The sequence below is a fragment of the Procambarus clarkii genome, chromosome 81, assembly GCF_040958095.1.
Source record: "Procambarus clarkii isolate CNS0578487 chromosome 81, FALCON_Pclarkii_2.0, whole genome shotgun sequence".
NCBI classification, from domain to species: Eukaryota; Metazoa; Arthropoda; class Malacostraca; order Decapoda; family Cambaridae; genus Procambarus; species Procambarus clarkii.
Genome location: NC_091230.1, coordinates 22,870,369 through 22,889,759, shown reverse-complemented (window position 1 = coordinate 22,889,759; position 19,391 = coordinate 22,870,369). Strand labels below are relative to the sequence as shown.

Genomic DNA, 19,391 nt, shown 5'->3' with positions numbered 1-19,391 from the left:
GCTTTGGATATATATAATGATGGTGAGTTAAGGGTAATGATGATGATGATGATAATGATGGTGAGTTAAGGGTAATGATGATGATGATGATAGTGATGGTGAAGATGACTTAAGAGACAAGGTACGAGAAGGTCACATAGCAACACTTGTGTACGAAAAGACATCGTATATTGTCCACTTACACACTTAGCGACTAAGTGCACTAAGGAAAGACTGTGACGCAGGGCACTTGGCAAGTAAGTGCACTTTAAGGCGACACTCATTTTAGTCCCAGAAACAAAAATTAAATACTCACGACCATTGGCAAACTAGGAAACAAAAATATGTAACTTGATATGATTTTTACAACACATTTTAAACATAAACAAATACTGCTGGCAGAGAGAGAGAGAGAGAGAGAGAGAGAGAGAGAGAGAGAGAGAGAGAGAGAGTGAGAGAGAGAGAGAGAGAGAGAGAGAGAGAGTGAGTGAGAGAGAGAGAGAGAGAGAGAGAGAGAGAGAGAGAGAGAGAGAGAGAGAGAGAGAGAGAGAGAGAGAGAGAGAGAAAACATCAAATATTCCTTCATCTCGTACCTGTTAATTTGGAACTTATTTTATCTCTGGTTTCAACAACGTCCATTCACGCCTCTAAGATGGCCGTTGTTTTTTTACTACCAAAGTAAGTAAAACTGGTCCCCAGAGGCTGGCCGGCCGCGTATTTCTCACAAGGAAATCTTTATTCGGATAAGAAAATGCGGAAAGTCTTGGGCAATATTTTTTCCCCCCGAACCAAATTCGAAGTTTCTCTCGTTTGTCGAATGGAAAGACTTTATTTATTTTGCATATATATATATATATATATATATATATATATATATATATATATATATATATATATATATATATATATATATATATATATATATATATATATATATATATATTTTATTAAATATGACCGAAAAAGTAAGATTAATAATTCTAACACGAATTTTCTCAATCTTTCGTACATTATGCTTCACTGTTGGAGGTAAATCAAAAATCACTTCTCCAAAATTCATTTTTATTTCTAGTCTGACGCGACACGGGCGCGTTTCGTAAAACTTATTACATTTTCAAAGACTTCACAAATACACAACTGATTAGAACTTGCGTTTCCCTGATTTTATATCTACATTTGAGTGAGGTGGGAAGGGTGATGTGGCATTACATTTGAGTGAGGTGGGAAGGATGATGTGGCATTAACACAAGACAGAACACTAGAGGATATTAATAGGGTATTAAAAGTATCAACACAAGACAGAACAGAAACAATGGTTATTGAATAGAAGTGTTTGTAGAAAGCCTATTGGTCCATATTTCTTGATGCTTCTATATTGGAGCGGAGTCTTGAGGTGGGTAGAATATAGTTGTGCAATAATTGGCTGTTGATTGCTGGTGTTGACTTCTTGATGTGTAGTGCCTCGCAAACGTCAAGCCGCCTGCTATCGCTGTATCTATCGATGATTTCTGTGTTGTTTACTAGGATTTCTCTGGCGATGGTTTGGTTATGGGAAGAGATTATATGTTCCTTAATGGAGCCCTGTTGTTTATGCATCGTTAAACGCCTAGAAAGAGATGTTGTTGTCTTGCCTATATACTGGGTTTTTTGGAGCTTACAGTCCCCAAGTGGGCATTTGAAGGCATAGACGACGTTAGTCTCTTTTAAAGCGTTCTGTTTCGTGTCTGGAGAGTTTCTCATGAGTAGGCTGGCCGTTTTTCTGGTTTTATAGTAAATCGTCAGTTGTATCCTCTGATTTTTGTCTGTAGGGATAACGTTTCTATTAACAAAATCTTTCAGGACCCTTTCCTCTGTTTTATGAGCTGTGGAAAAGAAGTTCCTGTAAAATAGTCTAATAGGGGGTATAGGTGTTGTGTTAGTTGTCTCTTCGGAGGTTGCATGGCTTTTCACTTTCCTTCTTATGATGTCTTCGATGAAACCATTGGAGAAGCCGTTATTGACTAGAACCTGCCTTACCCTACAGAGTTCTTCGTCGACTTGCTTCCATTCTGAGCTGTGGCTGAGAGCACGGTCGACGTATGCGTTAACAACACTCCTCTTGTGTTGTACGACATATTGTACGACATATATATATATGTCGTACATAGTAGCCAGAACGCACTTCTCAGCCTACTATACAAGGCCCGATTTGCATAATAAGCCAAGTTTTCCTGAATTAATATATTTTCTCTAATCTTTTTCTTATGAAATGATAAAGCTACCCATTTCATTATGTATGAGGTCAGTTTTTTTTTATTGGAGTTAAAATTAACGTAGATATATGACCGAACCTAACCAACCCTACCTAACCTAACCTAACCTATCTTTATAGGTTAGGTTAGGTTAGGTAGCCGAAAAAGTTAGGTTTGGTTAGGTAGGTTAGGTAGTCGAAAAAACATTAATTCATGAAAACTTGGCTTATTAGGCAAATCGGGCCTTGCATAGTAGGCCGAGAAGTGCGTTCTGGCTACTAGGTACGACATATATATATATATATATATATATATATATATATATATATATATATATATATATATATATATATATATATATATATATATATATATATAAAGTCTTTCCATTGGTTTCCATCTTTCCCTGGTTGGAGACCGGGCCGTGAGGCTGTTGATCCCTGGAAGCAACACTTTCGTCAGCAAGTGAAATTTGATGGAATCACGTCAATAAAAAAATTTAGTCATAGCCTCGAACGCGGCTCTGTGGACTTTTAAGTCCGAATACTGACTTGTGTTCAGTTGTATAGTCAATATTTGACTTTATAGGCTGTGAACCTCATACTTCTTTGTTTTGTTGATGGGCTGGTCTATATAAGGTCAGCCTGTTAGGTCAGTCTGGATCATTACCGAATCATTTGTAAGCGTTTTGCAATCTTATGTCAATTTGCTTTCCTGGAAAATAATAATTTACATTGCAAACATAATCAAATCTTCCCAGACAATGATTGCCGTCTCAGATGGGATTATTTGGCGTCATAATTTCGTTCAATCGCGCCAGAGGAGAGCAATGTTCACGACATTCTTGATCACTAGCACCAGGATTGTAATCAATAGTTTGACTTGTTATTTCTCGTAAGGTGTTGACATTAGCACAGATGTGAGGCGAGCATCAGGTGTGAGAGACTAATTAGTATGCTGAAGGTGGAGGCATCTGTAATTACCAGAGTAAATTGGCTTGTCTGGGCGTGCAAACTGGAGATGGGGGGGGGAGAGGGGGGAGGGGGTAAGACGGTGTATTGCAAGCTGAGGTCATACATACTAATGAGGTGTTCCTTGCAATGTGCAGAGGGGGAAGTGGAGGTGAAGAGGGAAAGGGAGGGAGGGGAGTAGGAGTCGTAGAAAGGGAGAGGTAGATGCTGGAGAGGCTGAGGGAGGGACGCAGGTGTAGGAGAGGAGAGAGGTGAGGGAGAGGGATGTAGGAGAGTGGATAGGGTGGAGAGGGGAATGCTGGAGAGGCAACATGAGCAAGGGAGAGGTGCTGGGAGAGGTGGAGGGAGAGGGAAGGGAAGCGAAATTAATTAAGAATCATGTAAAATTAATATGAAAGGAAAGGGGGTGAGTTAAAAAAAAGGGAAAAAGACACACGGACAGGCAAAGAGAGGGAGAAAAGTAGATAGGGTGAAGCGGAAGAGGAACAGAAAAAATGAATGATAATGAGAAAGAGAGAGAGAGGAATAATAAAGAAAATAATGAAGAGGATTAACATAACCCAACATAAAATATTGGATCCCACATTTTAACTAATTTAAATTTCGCTGAAAAGCCAAAATAATTATCTCAGTCTAACAAAACGAAAACAGTTCATCTTTACCCTCCAAAACAGACTGTTGATTTCAGACTGTCTTATAAACTAGTCTTATCTCCCAAAAGGAGATAAGACTAGTTTATAAGACAAAGTTTGCAGAGGCCACAGACCGACTGGAGAAAATATGGAACTCTCTCAGAATATTCTCGATCACAAGATACGACTTACGACCACGTTATCTACGATCTCGTATCATGGGGGCGTTTCATCTATGTAGGAGCCTCGTATGTAGCTCGTATAATGAAACGTTATCCTCGTATTAAGCGCCATGGTTAGTTCAGAAATTTAAATTTGAATCTCTGTGATCTCACAGGATGAAGTGAACTCCCGCCGCGATATCTATGTCCCCTGGGGATCAGGATTTAGTGATATCGTCCAGCATTCGCGTTGATATCGTCCAGTAACGCAGTAAGCACACAGGTTGTGGATGTTGTCATTGCGTTGATATGATTCCTCGTTAGTTGGTATGACTCCTGGGTATGTTGCTGTTATAGGAAGACGAGGAGAAGGAAGAGGAGGAGAAAGAGAGAGATTGGAGCAGGAGATGGGAAGAACGGAACGAAATGGGAGGTGGGAACGGAACGGGGACGAGCAGGAGATGGGAAGTGCCGTGCCGGCAAGGAACGGGGCCGTACCGTGGTCAGGGTTACATATATATATATATATATATATATATATATATATATATATATATATGTCGTACCTAGTAGCCAGAACGCACTTCTCAGCCTACTGTGCAAGGCCCGATTTGCCTAATAAGCCAAGTTTTCATGAATTAATTGTTTTTCGACTACCTAACCTACCTAACCTAACCTAACCTAACTTTTTTGGCTACCTAACCTAACCTAACCTATAAAGATAGGTTAGGTTAGGTTAGGTAGGGTTGGTTAGGTTCGGTCATATATCTACGGTAATTTTAACTCCAATAAAAAAAAATTGACCTCATACATAATGAAACGGGTAGCTTTATCATTTCATAAGAAAAAAATTACAAAAAATATAATAATTAGGGAAAACTTGGCTTATTAGGCAAATCAGGCCTTGCATAGTAGGCCAAAAAGTGCGTTCTGGCTTCTAGGTACGACATATATATATATATATATATATATATATATATATATATATATATATATATATATATATATATATATATATCGATATATATATATATCTCCACTCTTGGTGGAGAGCGTGCAGACATTCGTGGGAGGTCAGTTGTGTGTGTGTGTGTGTGTGTGTGTGTGTGTGTGTGTGTGTGTGTGTGTGTGTGTGTGTGTGTGTGTGTGTGTGTGGATGTTTGTGAGAAAATTGTGCAATGTGGGCACATGAAGATACATGCACGCGCGCACGCAGACACACACTTAACACACACACACACAGTTGAGAGGCGGGACCAAACAGCCAAAGCTCAACACCCAGCAAGCACAACTAGGTGAGTTTACACACACAACACATACATTAACACTCTCTCTCTCTCTCTCTCTCTCTCTCTGCCCAACCACTTAGGCTGGACGGTAGAGCGACGGTCTCGATTCATGCACGTCGGCGTTCAATCCCCCGACCGTCCACAAGTGGTTAGGGCACCATTCCTTTCCCCCCGTCCCATCCCAAATCCTTATCCTGACCCCTTCCAAGTGCTATATAGTCGTAATGACTTGGCGCTTTCCCCTTGATAACTCTCTCTCTCTCTCTCTCTCTCTCTCTCTCTCTCTCTCTCTCTCTCTCTCTCTCTCTCTCTCTCTCTCTCTCTCTCTCTCTCTCTCTCTCTCTCTCTCTGACACATAGCAAGCAGACGGCTGGAATCCCATCTTGAAAGTAATTTGGCAAACTCTATATCATCCTTCTTCAGGGGTGCCATCCCCTTGGTGTTGGGGCGCTGGGAGGGGGGTCAGGATGTGATGGGTGAAGGGGGGGAGGAGGGTGAGGGACGGGGAAGAGAGAGAGAGAGAGAGAGAGAGAGAGAGAGAGAGAGAGAGAGAGAGAGAGAGAGAGAGAGAGAGAGAGAGAAGGGAAAGGTTGTGAAGTAGAGGAGGAGGGAGGGTTATTATTTTCTTTTTTTTTTTTGAAAGATGAGGGGAAGAAGATGGACTAGTTCATATTAAGGAATAGTTTAGAAAGTGGAACTATGGTGTGAATTGTGAATCGTTGCTGCCACGCTGAGGTGGTGAGTGGTAGTTAAGCTGGCTTTCTCCTGCAGGGGAAAGTATGATTCAGCACCTCATATGTATTACAAAATATCTGGACATCTATACATGAATACCGTGTAGCGGTCACATATAACACTCAGATGCTTGTGTACATGAACCAGTCCATAAGGTACTTGTTGCCCAGGCCACATACTAGAAGGTGAAGGGACGACGTCGTTTTGACAATCGACTTGAGAATGGTCCAGGACGGACCGAAGCGTCGTCGTCCCTTCGCCTTCTAATGTGTGGTCTGGTCAACATACTTCAGCCACGTTACTGTGACTCCTCGTCTCCACAAGGTACTTGTGTACATGTGTTCAAAGGTCTTTTTGAAATTGGGGGCTTGGTTTCCATGGAGTTGTTGCAAAAGCTCTTTGGGCCTCCAGCTGTGGGAGGGAGTGAGACGTCTCATCACGGTAATAATCTTTCTAGCATTGGATCTTCTAACATGTCGATCGGGTTCCACAACCCTTGTGCCTTGATGTTGTCTTCTGCAATCTTCTTTGCATCTTTGCAATATGGCAAAGTATGGTTTTAAATCATCTTTAAATTGCGTCATGGATAGGTAGATTTCCTTAGAGATATATATATATGCAGCGCGTGCTACACTTCCCCATTAATAATGGGAGGAATATTAATGTTACATTTCTTATTGGTACAGATCTTTATGTTGTCCTATTGTCTGTAATCCTCCATTTGACCTCTAACCTCATGAGAATATAACCTAGAACCTCAAGTCCTATATATAGTTTCCATCGCCCGTGTTAAAAAAAAAAATGGTCTGCAGACCTTATTTCTCATACCGTTTTAAAACTTGTTTATTTCTCTCATGGTCTGTTATTTCTCTTCTAAGAAAGAGAAATAAATTTCTCTTATATATCTTGTCCGTTAGTTCTCTGCCCGCCAGACATAAAATCTAAACTACGATGTTTCAACAACGTTCGATCAAGTTGAAACACCTTCTTTCAAGTTGTGACAATCAATATAACAAAGTTATAACAAGCAATGTAACCAGTTGTGGTAACCTTCGAGCACGTCATAACTACTCAATTACAAGCTGTAACAAGGGAGACAACAAGGTAGTTAAGCTCTGTGGTTGCAAGATTAGAGTCTGAATAGTTGCCAATTTGGTCTTAAAATAGGAAGATTATTAATCAATATTCTTTTCCTCATGAAAGTGTTAAGTACGTCTTAAGTAAGTGTTAAGTACGAGTTAATAATTACGTCTAGGAGGCAAATTAGTCTTTCTCATTTCTGTTACTCTTCCAAATATCCCTTAAGACGGAACAATTTGGCAGTCTTTCATGTCCAATTCATGTTTACCTGTTTCCCATAATGTTAACATTTGATAAATAGGGTTTCACGTTCTGAGAAGTCGAATTGAAATCTGTTGATCCGTTCTGGGCGTAGCAAGGGATTTATTCATGTGATTCTGACTCGTAATTTGTTTTTGGTAGCCTTTACTCGTCTACGAGCGAGTGTAAACACCAAATCCTCGATGCAGGTTGGGCTTCAGCTCCTGTGATTGTTTGCATTTGCTGTGTTTTGTCTGATGCAGTGATTCCCACTCTATAATATTCCTGTGATTTCGGTTTATGGATCATGTTGATGGAGTTGGATTCATCTTGATTCTTAAGTCATTGTGTTATTCCTTGGTTCATATATAGCCACGATATTTTGATATCTCTGTGGCTAAATGGCTTGTTAGCGTCCATATCTACCCTTTCGTTCTCTTATCTGTTCATGCCCGACTTGTTCTATCGTCTATTCATGTCCTCTTGTTCTATTGCCTATTCATGTCCTTCTGTTCTATCGTCTATTCGTGCCCTCTCGTTCTATCAATGCACGTTCTGAAAAGTTCCCATTTTTGCGCTCCGGGACGAGCTTCTTAGGAATCGTTTGACATTTTCAAGTTTTGTTTTGGGCGTTTTTAAGTTTCGGCTTCTCGTCGAGGTTGCATACTCTATTACCGGTCTCACGTAGGTTGTGTTCCGTACCTTGAATGCATATTTATCTAGGTTTAAATGTGTGTGTGTGTGTGTGTGTGTGTGTGTGTGTGTGTGTGTGTGTGTGTGTGTGTGTGTGTAATTACCTAAGTGTAGTTACAGGATGAGAGCTACGCTCGTGGTGTCCCGTCTTCCCAGAACTCTTTGTGCTGGGAAGTGTGTGTGTGTGTGTGTGTGTGTGTGTGTGTGTGTGTGTGTGTGTGTGTGTGTGTGTGTGTGTGTGTGTCCTTCACAATACCGATTATGAGAAACTCATCTGATGGTCATAATCCCTTGACAATATCGTACTGAAACCATTTTTTCGATACTGTGTAAATACTTCCATTCAATAAGCTTCGAAACCCGAGTGATCAAATATTAAATCGTACAGACCTAACTTGAATTCAGAATTGAAAATGAATCTCTTCAAGAGTTTGCTATCATTAACGAGGGATAAATGTAAACTAGAATAGTCTCAAAGATTTTCAATAAATACATTTCTATACAACCATCTGTTATGATTTTACCGGTTTGACTTGTTATCGTTTGTGGTTATGTCTCATAATTATGCAATCGTATATAACATTTAGGATATTCCTGCTGGTTATCTTGATGGGAGTTGTTTGTACGGTATATATATATATATATATATATATATATATATATATATATATATATATATATATATATATATATATATATATATATATATATATATCTAGGACTCTAGGTTACGTCTGGTGATTGATCGCGAGATGATAGTTAGCTGTGTGTGTGTGTGGGTGTGTGTCTATATGTGTGTGGGTGTGTGTCTATATGTGTGTGTGTGGGTGTGTGTCTATATGTGTGTGTGTGTGTAGTGATTAAACTCTTAAGTTAAAGGTCGTCAGTGTACTTTGTAAGACATGAGTTTGCATATAGGGTGCAACACTAGGACTCTAGATGCTGGGTAAGTGTATATATATATTTAACGAGTGGTTCAGGAGTAAGTGGAAGTGTGTAGATCATTTACTTAAGAGTGATTACTGGAGGTGAGTTTAGACAGAGTGAAGGATGACATATTAGTTTGCTTAGAGTGCATAGTGCCATATTACCTCAGAGTGCATGATGTCAGATTAGCTTAGGGAGAACTTTGAAGGCCAAGTTGGTTCGTTCGAGTGTTGGAAGGCAGGTCAGCTAGTTGATGACAAGGGCTGTTGGTCAGGTCACCCAATTAAGGGCTAATTGTGGAGGACAGGTCAGCCGTGTTGAGGGAGAGTGTTTTGGGCCAGGGCACCTATTTGAAGGTCATTTGAGATAATTGCGGAAATACGGTGACGTTTATAATACTATAAGGCTCGTGTAAGAGAAGCAAAGTTTAGAATCTGTGAGAGTGTGGGGTCAAGCGTTGCCCCCATGTTCTTTCCAACATCGACAACCTGTCCTCTTAAAAATAACGTCGCTTTTGGCCGTTTGCCCGTATGGCCGAAAGTGGACGTAATTTAAAAATTAAAAAAAAAATTAAAATAAATTTGGGATTTTTTTTTTCAGCAACAGTAAGTTAAGGGTCCTCTGATAGGTTAGGTGGGCAGGAAATTCTCATAAAGTTTCAAAACGTTATGAAAAACGTTAATTGAAAGTTTCCTCTTCTAACCTTACCGAGTAAGCCAGACGACTCAGAAAACGGGACAGTACGTCACTTTTGTGAGTCGATTTCATTTCAAATTACGTCCAAATTTGGCAATAGCGCGCATACGAGCCAAAAGTGACGCTATTTTTAAGAGGACGGGTTGGTTTGTGAGGGATCACCTCATGGAAATCGCTTCTTACGATGAGGTGCTACCTCCTCATCCTTCGGTCCAAGTAGTCGCTCCATGAGACCTAACTTTAGCGTGATGGTCGTTAGGTACACTGTTGTTTAGGTCTCCTGGATGCTTATCTAGTGCTGATTCGTCCAGCTGGCCATACACCAGAGGGTGCTTAATCTGGAGTTTATCTTGGAGGTGTGACCTTTGTGGTGTGTGAGGTCACTACGGTAGCCAGGAGGGCAAGGTCACTCATCGAGGAGGTCAGCAACATCGGCAGCAGAGGACGCCAATGAGGAAGCCTCGCCTCACAGTTCCTCCACATTGAGTCAACATAGGTGAACGGGAGAGGCTGAACGCCACCCAGATATAGCGAGAGAGAGAGAGAGAGAGAGAGAGAGAGAGAGAGAGAGAGAGAGAGAGAGAGAGAGAGAGAGAGAGAGAGAAGCTTGCGGCTCGTCCATCATCATGTCTGCCAAAACAAAGACATATGAGACAGTTACTTTGGCACGAACTGATGCTCGAATCCCAGTAGACATAGCAGAGAGTTCTTCACCCCCCCTTCCCCCCAGTGTCGCTACGGCCACACACACACACACACACCCAGACGTCCCAGTAAACAAACAACGTAACTACAGCGGGGGTTTTTAACAACCCAACGACGTTGTAGTTAGGTTGTGTGTGTTGTGGGGGATCTCCCTATCGTGTGAGTTCACTACACACCAAGCTTCCTGCTACTTTGAGCAATGACCTGGGGTCCGCCATACTCTCAATACAGGCCGCTTACAGCGAGCGATTGCTCGAGTGATTGTTGAAAGCGCAGCAAAAAGGCTCTTGGTGTGTGGAAAACTCACACAACCGGAGATGTCATTAAATATCAAGCTGTTTGTTTCCTGTAGTGTGGTGTGTGTGTATAGTAAGATGGTTAAACAATATTGTTTTTTTTTATGTGTCAATAATATTTGTTTATTTTTTTTTTAACAGTTAAATAGTATGTATTGATAAAACGCTTGTGTATCCTGTGATTTACTAGTGCTGTATTGTACCCTTGTCCTCTATAATGCCCGCAACACTCTTTAAGACAAGAGGAGCAACTGTGGAGGCAGCTCACCAATAACATGCACGGTTACCTAATGGTTTCGTCAGCTTCAATTGTTTTATAGTCAGTTCAAAACTGCTGAATTTTTTTGTCAAAAGATTAATCGGTTGATTTTGAACAAAAAACCAACATTCTGTATATTTCAGCAACATATATATTAAAAAAAATAGTTATTTTAGGCATGTTTTGTTTCGTCAGCAGTTATAAGATTATATATCTCGGTTTTCTAGAGTCTTAGAAGGAAAAAAAATTGTTATGGCTTTGCGAGCCTGGGTGAACCCGCGAGTATTTTGAGATCTAATGTTTGTTTGTTTCTCTTGATTTCTCCTTCAGGCCGGGAGACAACCCGTTCTACAGCAATATCGACAGTATGCCAGACATTCGACCCAGGAGGAAGTCTATACCTCTCGTCTCGGAGCTGGTGAGTGTCCATTATCTCTCCCCCACTCCCCACTCCCCGTTCCGTAATGGCTTACTACCTCTCCTCCCACTCCTTAGCCTGCAGGGTTACCTATCATAGTGGCCACCACTAGTGCTGCCGTTGAACTCTATCTTACCTACCCACAGCTCTATCCACTTGTCCACGCTTCACAGTGCCCATGGATATACCACAGTGCCCCATGGATATACCACAGTGCCCCATGAATATACCACAGTGCACCATGGATATACCACAGTGCCCCATGGATATACCACAGTGCACCATGGATATACCACAGTGCCCATGGATATACCAGTGCCCCATGGATATACCACAGTGCCCATGGATATACCACAGTGCCCATGGATATATCACAGTGCCCCATGGATAAACTACAGTGCAGGGATTGAGTTAGAGGCTGTTAACTTATAATTATAGATTTAGCGGGGTGGCGGGCTAACTTTCATGATAAGGTGGATTCCTTTTCTTTGATTTATGTTGAAATTCCTTACTAGATTTATTCAATCGTAAAGGGGATTTTTTTAAATAAATAGTATAATGTATTTATTAGTCCTAATATCTGTACTGAAATAATTTATTGGTTCAAACTGTGGCTGAAATAAACTATAGTTGAAATGTTCTAATTAAAACTAATGTTTTTGGGTAATTTATTATTCACTATGGATACACTCATGAGTAGCCGTGGATCCCATACCCAATTATGTGAGGGGTAGGGGATCCCATACGCCATCATGTGAGGGAGTAGTGGATCTCATACCCATCCTGTGAGTGGGAGTGGATCTTATACCCATCCTGTGAGTGGCAATGGATCCCATACCCATCCTGTGAGGGGTAGTGAATCTCATACCCATCCTGTGAGGGGTAAGGGATCCCACACCCATCCTATGAGGGGGTAGTGGATCCCATACCCATCCTGTGAGTGGGAGTGGATCTTATACCCATCCTGTGAGTGGCAATGGATCCCATACCCATCCTGTGAGGGGTAGTGAATCTCATACCCATCCTGTGAGTGGCAATGGATCCCATACCCATCCTGTGAGGGGGTAGTGGATCCCATACCCATCCTGTGAGTGGCAATGGATCCCATACCCATTCTGGGAGGGTGTAGTGAACCCCATACCCATCCTGTGATAGTGAAAATATTAAACACACACACACATTGGGGGGTCAGTTCCTGAGTGTGTTATATATATATATCATTACAAAATATATTTAAAATCACTTTGAACAAGGTAGAACGTTTCTTAATATATTCATCAATAGTCTATTTTCAGCTTTTGATCATTTAGTTTAATAACCATATTAAAGCTTGATACCTTTGGGGGTTTGCCAGTTAACTCTCACAAAGGTGTCTTCATATTTGTAATTGTATTAATTCATATTATATTTAATATATTTATAGTTAATATAACCGAATTAACATGCACAGTTGAATCAATTTTATTTAAGAAAGCTGTGATAATTTACAAGTTGATCGCATTAAGTTAATTTGATTGATTTGTCCCCCTGTTTGACAGCGGGACACCTGGGGATTGTCAGGTGTGTGTATATATGTGCAACTCGGTACACACCTGTCGCACACTTGACGATTGTCATGTTTACGTGTCTAAGGGTCTCTAGTTAGGTATGGAGGTAATTATGACTGGACCCCTTTGTCTTATAGTGCTAATTAATTCACACCTTTATGCGTATCTTGACATAACTTACCAAACTGTGAATACCTGCAACAGAGAATGCAGATATTCCCAGCTTGTAGGGCACAAGGATTGCAGCGATATATATATATATATATATATATATATATATATATATATATATATATATATATATATATATATATATATATATATATATATATATATGGAGGTCGACGCATTGATAATATAATTAGGTTAAAATAATAATTATTATCATTATTATTCTCGTTATAAAACCAATTAAAAGCTAAATCAAGAAATTTAAATAATTGGTTATATTTAGGTACAGCTGTATCTATGTAGCTGTACCTAGACCCTGAGAAGGGTTACATAGTGTGTTAAGGACAAGCTACAGGGTGATGCAAAATGTCCCCATCTTGCAGGAATGGCTAGTCACACAGGGGCCATGTGATCAATAGCTTACTCCGGGGAAACTTTGGGAGCAATATGAGGATATTATCAATACCTTTTGAGTTAATAAAGTAATTGCAAAGCGCTAAGTAACTCCTTGTCGGCAAGCCTGAAGTGTCTAATGACTGGATATTTAATATTGTAGTGTGTGAGGTCATGAGCTAGTTCCTGCTTACATAGTGTACGGCTCGAGGGATAACAAAATTTAGGAAAATAAAAATAAATCCATGAGCATAAGTCTAGGGTGTTTGCCACCCATGTTTGACTTATTCTGTCCTGGTTATATATTCGTGCCATATTTCCCACTTTTAATAAGAAATTCACAAATTTCTTTTGTTCAGGCATTTGGGATAATATTATTTACTTTTATACGTTTTAATTACAGTTAGGATTTAAGTACTAAAGTAACTGGACTTGTATCATACGGTGAAGTTTAAAGTACTATAACTATGGTTTGCAGCACTGTTGGTTTACCCATGTATATCCTGGTGTAGTGAGCGAGGTATACTTCATAACCCCCCTCATAATACTACCCTCTGTGAGTTTACTGAAGCACCCCCCTCCCTCTCCCTCCCCCAAAAGCAGAAGATATAATTAATAATTACCAATAATTTTATACCAATTCTCTTAACCGGTGGCAGGGATAAACATTAATGTCACGTGGGTAAGCTGTCGATTGGAGAGTGTATTTTACACCAGGAAAAAGCAGTTAATTACTTATATATATGTTACTTATCGATTTAGGAGAGGCTGTTATTGTGGTTAAAGATTCGCTACTTGAAACAAACAATTCCAAGTAGCACGGGCTATGGTGAGCCCGTAGATACTAGGAGAGGCGTGAAGTTGTGCAATTAGGAGTCTGTAAACTAGTTGTCAATGATATTTACAAATACGTGTGTTAATTATACTTCCTTCTGTCTATTACACATGTGTTCATCATATTTACATTTATGTATGTTAATTAACGTGTGTGTTTTTTCTTGTGTGTTTCATGCTGCAGGTGCTTAAGGTATTATTCGCTTGCTCTTCTGTTTGTGTGTGTGTGTTTTGATCTTGTTTTGTTTTGTCTTATACCGTATTTTTATCCCTTAATGCAGTTTTACTCGTGGGTCCATAATCAGAGTGTTATCTCTATTTGTCTTTCACATAAGCAGCTAATATAGCAGAACAGATTTTCAAGACTTTCCTTCAGCATGTTAGAGTCAGGTCTTACTATGTAAAATGATTTAATAAAGTCATATATATATATATATATATATATATATATATATATATATATATATATATATATATATATATATATATATATATATATATATATATATATGTATATATATATATATATATATATATATATATATATATATATATATATATGCATATATATATATATATATATATATATATATATATATATATATATATATATATATGTATATATATATATATGTATATATATATATATATATATATATATATATATATATATATATATATATATATATATATATATATATATATATATATATATATATAGTGAGAACAGGTGTTTATGTAGCAATTAAGCATGCAGTCAAAACGCTAAAGATTTGTGGTTTAATTTGCAGGTGTTTTAACATTATAAATGTTCAAGAAAGTATTCATATCTTAGATGTGTCATTCAAGAAGTATTGCTCAAATTTTCTATTGGTCTTAGCACTTTCATTTCAAGGAGTTCTTCTGCACTGTTTTATCATAGTGGAGGCTGACTATTATATCATTTATTTAAGCATATGTTTTGCTGTAAATCTTAAGGGTTGTAAGCTTATTAGTTAAAAATTAAAAGCTATTGTAGATTTTTGTTAATATGTTGTTTTTTGGGGGCAGAAAGCTGATGCTGTTTTGTTTACTACGCTGGGTAGTTATAAGGGAATTACGCTAGCCTTGCGGCTAGTCGGATAAATTAATTGGTCATTAATGCTTCTTTTTGTGTGTGGTTATGATTTGGTTATTCCCTCCCCCCCCCTACTACTCCAACTACCCCTCAAGCTGTTAGTTGTTGCTTCTGCTTTTGATTATACCCCCCCTCGGAGTGGTCTGTGGGTGTTTTAAGATTGGCAGCCGGTCTGGCGTACGGCGTATATGGCCTTTACATACGTACGTTGGTGTATGGCGTATGATCTTTCATACGTACGCTGGTGTACGGCGTATGACCTTTCATACGTACGCTGGTGTATGGCGTATGACCTTTCATACGTACGCTAGTGTATGACGTATGACCTTTCATACGTACGCTAGTGTATGACGTATGACCTTTCATACGTACGCTAGTGTACGACGTATGACCTTTCATACGTACGCTGGTGTACGGCGTATGACCTTTCATACGTATGCTGGTGTATGATGTATGACCTTTCATACGTACGCTGGTGTACGGCGTATGACCTTTCATACGTACGCTGGTGTACGGCGTATGACCTTTCATACGTACGCTGGTGTATGATGTATGACCTTTCATACGTACGCTGGTGTACGGCGTATGACCTTTCATACGTATGCTGGTGTACGGCGTATGACCTTTCATACGTACGCTGGTGTACGGCGTATGACCTTTCATACGTACGCTGGTGTATGATGTATGACCTTTCATACGTACGCTGGTGTACGGCGTATGACCTTTCATACGTACGCTGGTGTATGATGTATGACCTTTCATTCGTACGCTGGTGTATGATGTATGACCTTTCATACGTACGCTGGTGTATGGCGTATGACCTTTCATACGTACGCTGGTGTATGATGTATGACCTTTCATACGTACGCTGGTGTATGATGTATGACCTTTCATACGTACGCTGGTGTACGACGTGTGAACTTTTTCTTCCCATAATCTTCCGTCTCTGACCCTCTAACCTTAATACGTGACCAAACCTGACACCTGACCTCCTTCCCTTACTGGGAGTCCATTCACGTCACTCTCTCCTGTCTCCCACTGGACACTATACCAGTCTCCTGGACTGGACACTATACCAGTCTCCTGGACTGGACACTATACCAGTCTCCTGGACTGGACACTATACCAGTCTCCTGGCCTGGACACTATACCAGTGTCCTAGACTGGACTCTATACCAGTCTCCTGGACTGGACACTATACCAGTGTCCTAGACTGGACTCTATACCAGTCTCCTGGACTGGACACTATACCAGTGTCCTGGACTGGACACTATACCAGTCTCCTGGCCTGGACACTATACCAGTGTCCTGGACTGGACACTATACCAGTCTAATCCTCCTGCAGTCTGACGAAGTGGTTCCTCTGGTGTGATCCTCTACCCCTCTAAACTAACACATGCGTTCTTATTCTCCTGACAGTCTTATTCCACTGCTCTGACCTCTGTAAATCTGATACCTCTTTAGTCTGATATTGTTCCAATTCTGACGTACTTTTATTCTGATTTTGTAAGCCCGGCTGACAGTCTTAGTTCTGACAACACAGATCACTTCGTATCACGAGACAGATAATATTTATATTATCGTGTGCCCAATAATGCAATAAGGATTAAACTCTTTTTTTAAAGAAAATATCAGTAAATAATTAAACAGGAAATATCAATTTCCTGTTCCCCCTCTTAAATATTTATTGAACTCTCTCTTAACTCATATAAGTAGCAGTAAATCAATTATCCTAATACTATAAATGATTAAGTAATATTACTAATATTAATAGCACTAATTACATATGTATGTAATTACATATCTACATATGTAATCCTAGAATGCACAGTGATAATATAGACATGCTTGTCCCTTTGATAATTCGTGTATACCTTCTGTGAGTTTACTGAGAACTCTCCCCCCCTCCCCTCTCCCTTCCCCCTAAAGCAGAAGATGTAATTAATCATTTTTTTACCAATTATTATCCTCTTCTCTGCCATGTACGTGTCCACCTACCACATGCCCTCATCGTCCGTGTGTTTTCTCGATTATCACGTGTTATGGTGCGTCTCCCTCATTCCTCCACTCCTCTGTGTCCAGTTTATTGTAAGTATGAGTCGCCCAACAGACCAGTGGGGCATGGGGACTAGTCTCGCCTTGACGTGGGGGTCAAGGTGGGAGGGGGATAATACGGTCTTGACGGAGCAAGGGAAGGGAAACTTGACTGAGACGAGGGACTATACCTTGATGACCAGACCACACACTAGAATGTGAAGGGACGACGACGTTTCGGTCCGTCCTGGACCATTCTCAAGTCGATTGTGACTTGACCATTCCCAATCGACTTGAGAATGGTCCAGGACGGACCGAAACGTCGTCGTCCCTTCACATTCTAGTGTGTGGTCTGGTCAACATACTTTAACCACGTTATTGTGACTCATCGCCGACTATACCTTCCCTTTGCCATCTCCTCCAGGACTTTTAGTGGTGCCTCAAAACCTCTGACTTCTCAGTTTCGAAGTATGATGTCATCTTTCATATAGCCCCCCATGGTATAGGTTGATACAGGGTGTATTTCCACTCTTCATAAGAGCCCTTTGACAGGTATTCAATATATCTTGCAGTTTTCGGTATGGGTACTAGTTTGGAGTTGTGGCACTGGTGCCATCGTGACCTACTCGCCCACGAGAGGGCGCTCACTTCTCTTTTCTTCTCACCTCTCCTCCTTTCTCTCTACCTCTACCTTCCTCCCTTTCCCCTCCAACCTCCCCCTTCCCCCCCACTAAGCAGGGGGAATCCTCACCAGAGTTAATCTTCCACTGTTCCTCGTGAGATTCTACTCATCACCTGTTATTTATCAGCTGATATCGGTTAGAAAGCCACAATTAAGTTATTCTGTAGCTCATAATTACTGCCGTTGTGTATGTATCCGTGCACGTCGTCCAGAAATCATCAGTTTAGTATCCACATTAAGCGACGCGGAAGGCTACATAGTATATTTGCTTATATCATCTCGTATCCGGATGATGGCAAAATTCAAAGTTGCCCTATGTATCATAGGTCTGTAACCCACTCCTGAAATCACACTCAACTGATGCCATAATCACTCATCTCTACGTCTTCACTAACCTTATTGGTAAATAATTTCGTCCTGCATACTTCAATAGCTACTAATGTCATATTGACTCTTGAATTCTTTCATTACTCAGTATTTTCAGTTTATCTTCATCTGGACATATTTTCTCACCATCTCTCTCATCTGGGTCTGCCACTGGTAGCTGGGAGGATGCTGGCGGCATCATGGGCCTTCCTAATGCAATAAACCTGGCGAGACTAGTACCCACAACAAAACAGACCTGGCGAGACTAGTACCCACAACAAAACAGACCTGGCGAGACTAGTGCCGCCAATAAAACAGACCCGGCGATACTAGTGCCCCCAACAAAACAGACCTGGCGAGACTAGTGCCGCCAATAAAACAGACCCGGCGAGACTAGTGTCCCCAACAAAACAGACCTGGCAAGACTAGTGCCCACATCAAAACAGACCTGGCGAGACTAGTGCCCACAGCAAAACAGACCCGGCGAGACTAGTACCCACAACAAAACAGACCCGGCGAGACTAGTGTCCCCAACAAAACAGACCTGGCAAGACTAGTGCCCACAGCAAAACAGACCTGGCAAGACTAGTGCCCACAGCAAAACATAGCTGGCGAGACTAGTGCCCCCCAAACCCCATGATGAATATGTGTCTCTCTGTTTAGTTTCATGTCTTGTTGGCATTTGTCTTTGTCTTGTTCATTTTCCCTTATTCACCGTTTGCTTGGTCAACCATAATCTTGGCGAATCATTGCTCCAAGACAACTTTTATTAGTCATTTCAAGACAATTCTCTGCGTTTGGTTGGTGCTTGGGGCCTAAGGAACCCTTACAGACCAGAGTTTCCGACCGAATATCACGTTAAATTTAACGTTATTTTCGTTTCGTAACGTATTTTTTTAACGAATATATTCGTTTCGTATTTTCGTTTTAACGTT

General features: G+C 40.4%; 1 protein-coding gene across 1 annotated transcript in view; it reads left to right on the top strand.

Moving 5' to 3' along the window:
• The window catches only part of unc-13, a 241,694-nt gene that overhangs the window by 120,667 nt on the left and 101,636 nt on the right, over positions 1-19,391 (top strand). The window contains exon 3 of the mRNA XM_069315567.1: positions 11,205-11,312. Coding sequence (XP_069171668.1) covers positions 11,205-11,312 — 108 coding nt within the window. The remainder of the gene's footprint in view (positions 1-11,204; positions 11,313-19,391) is intronic.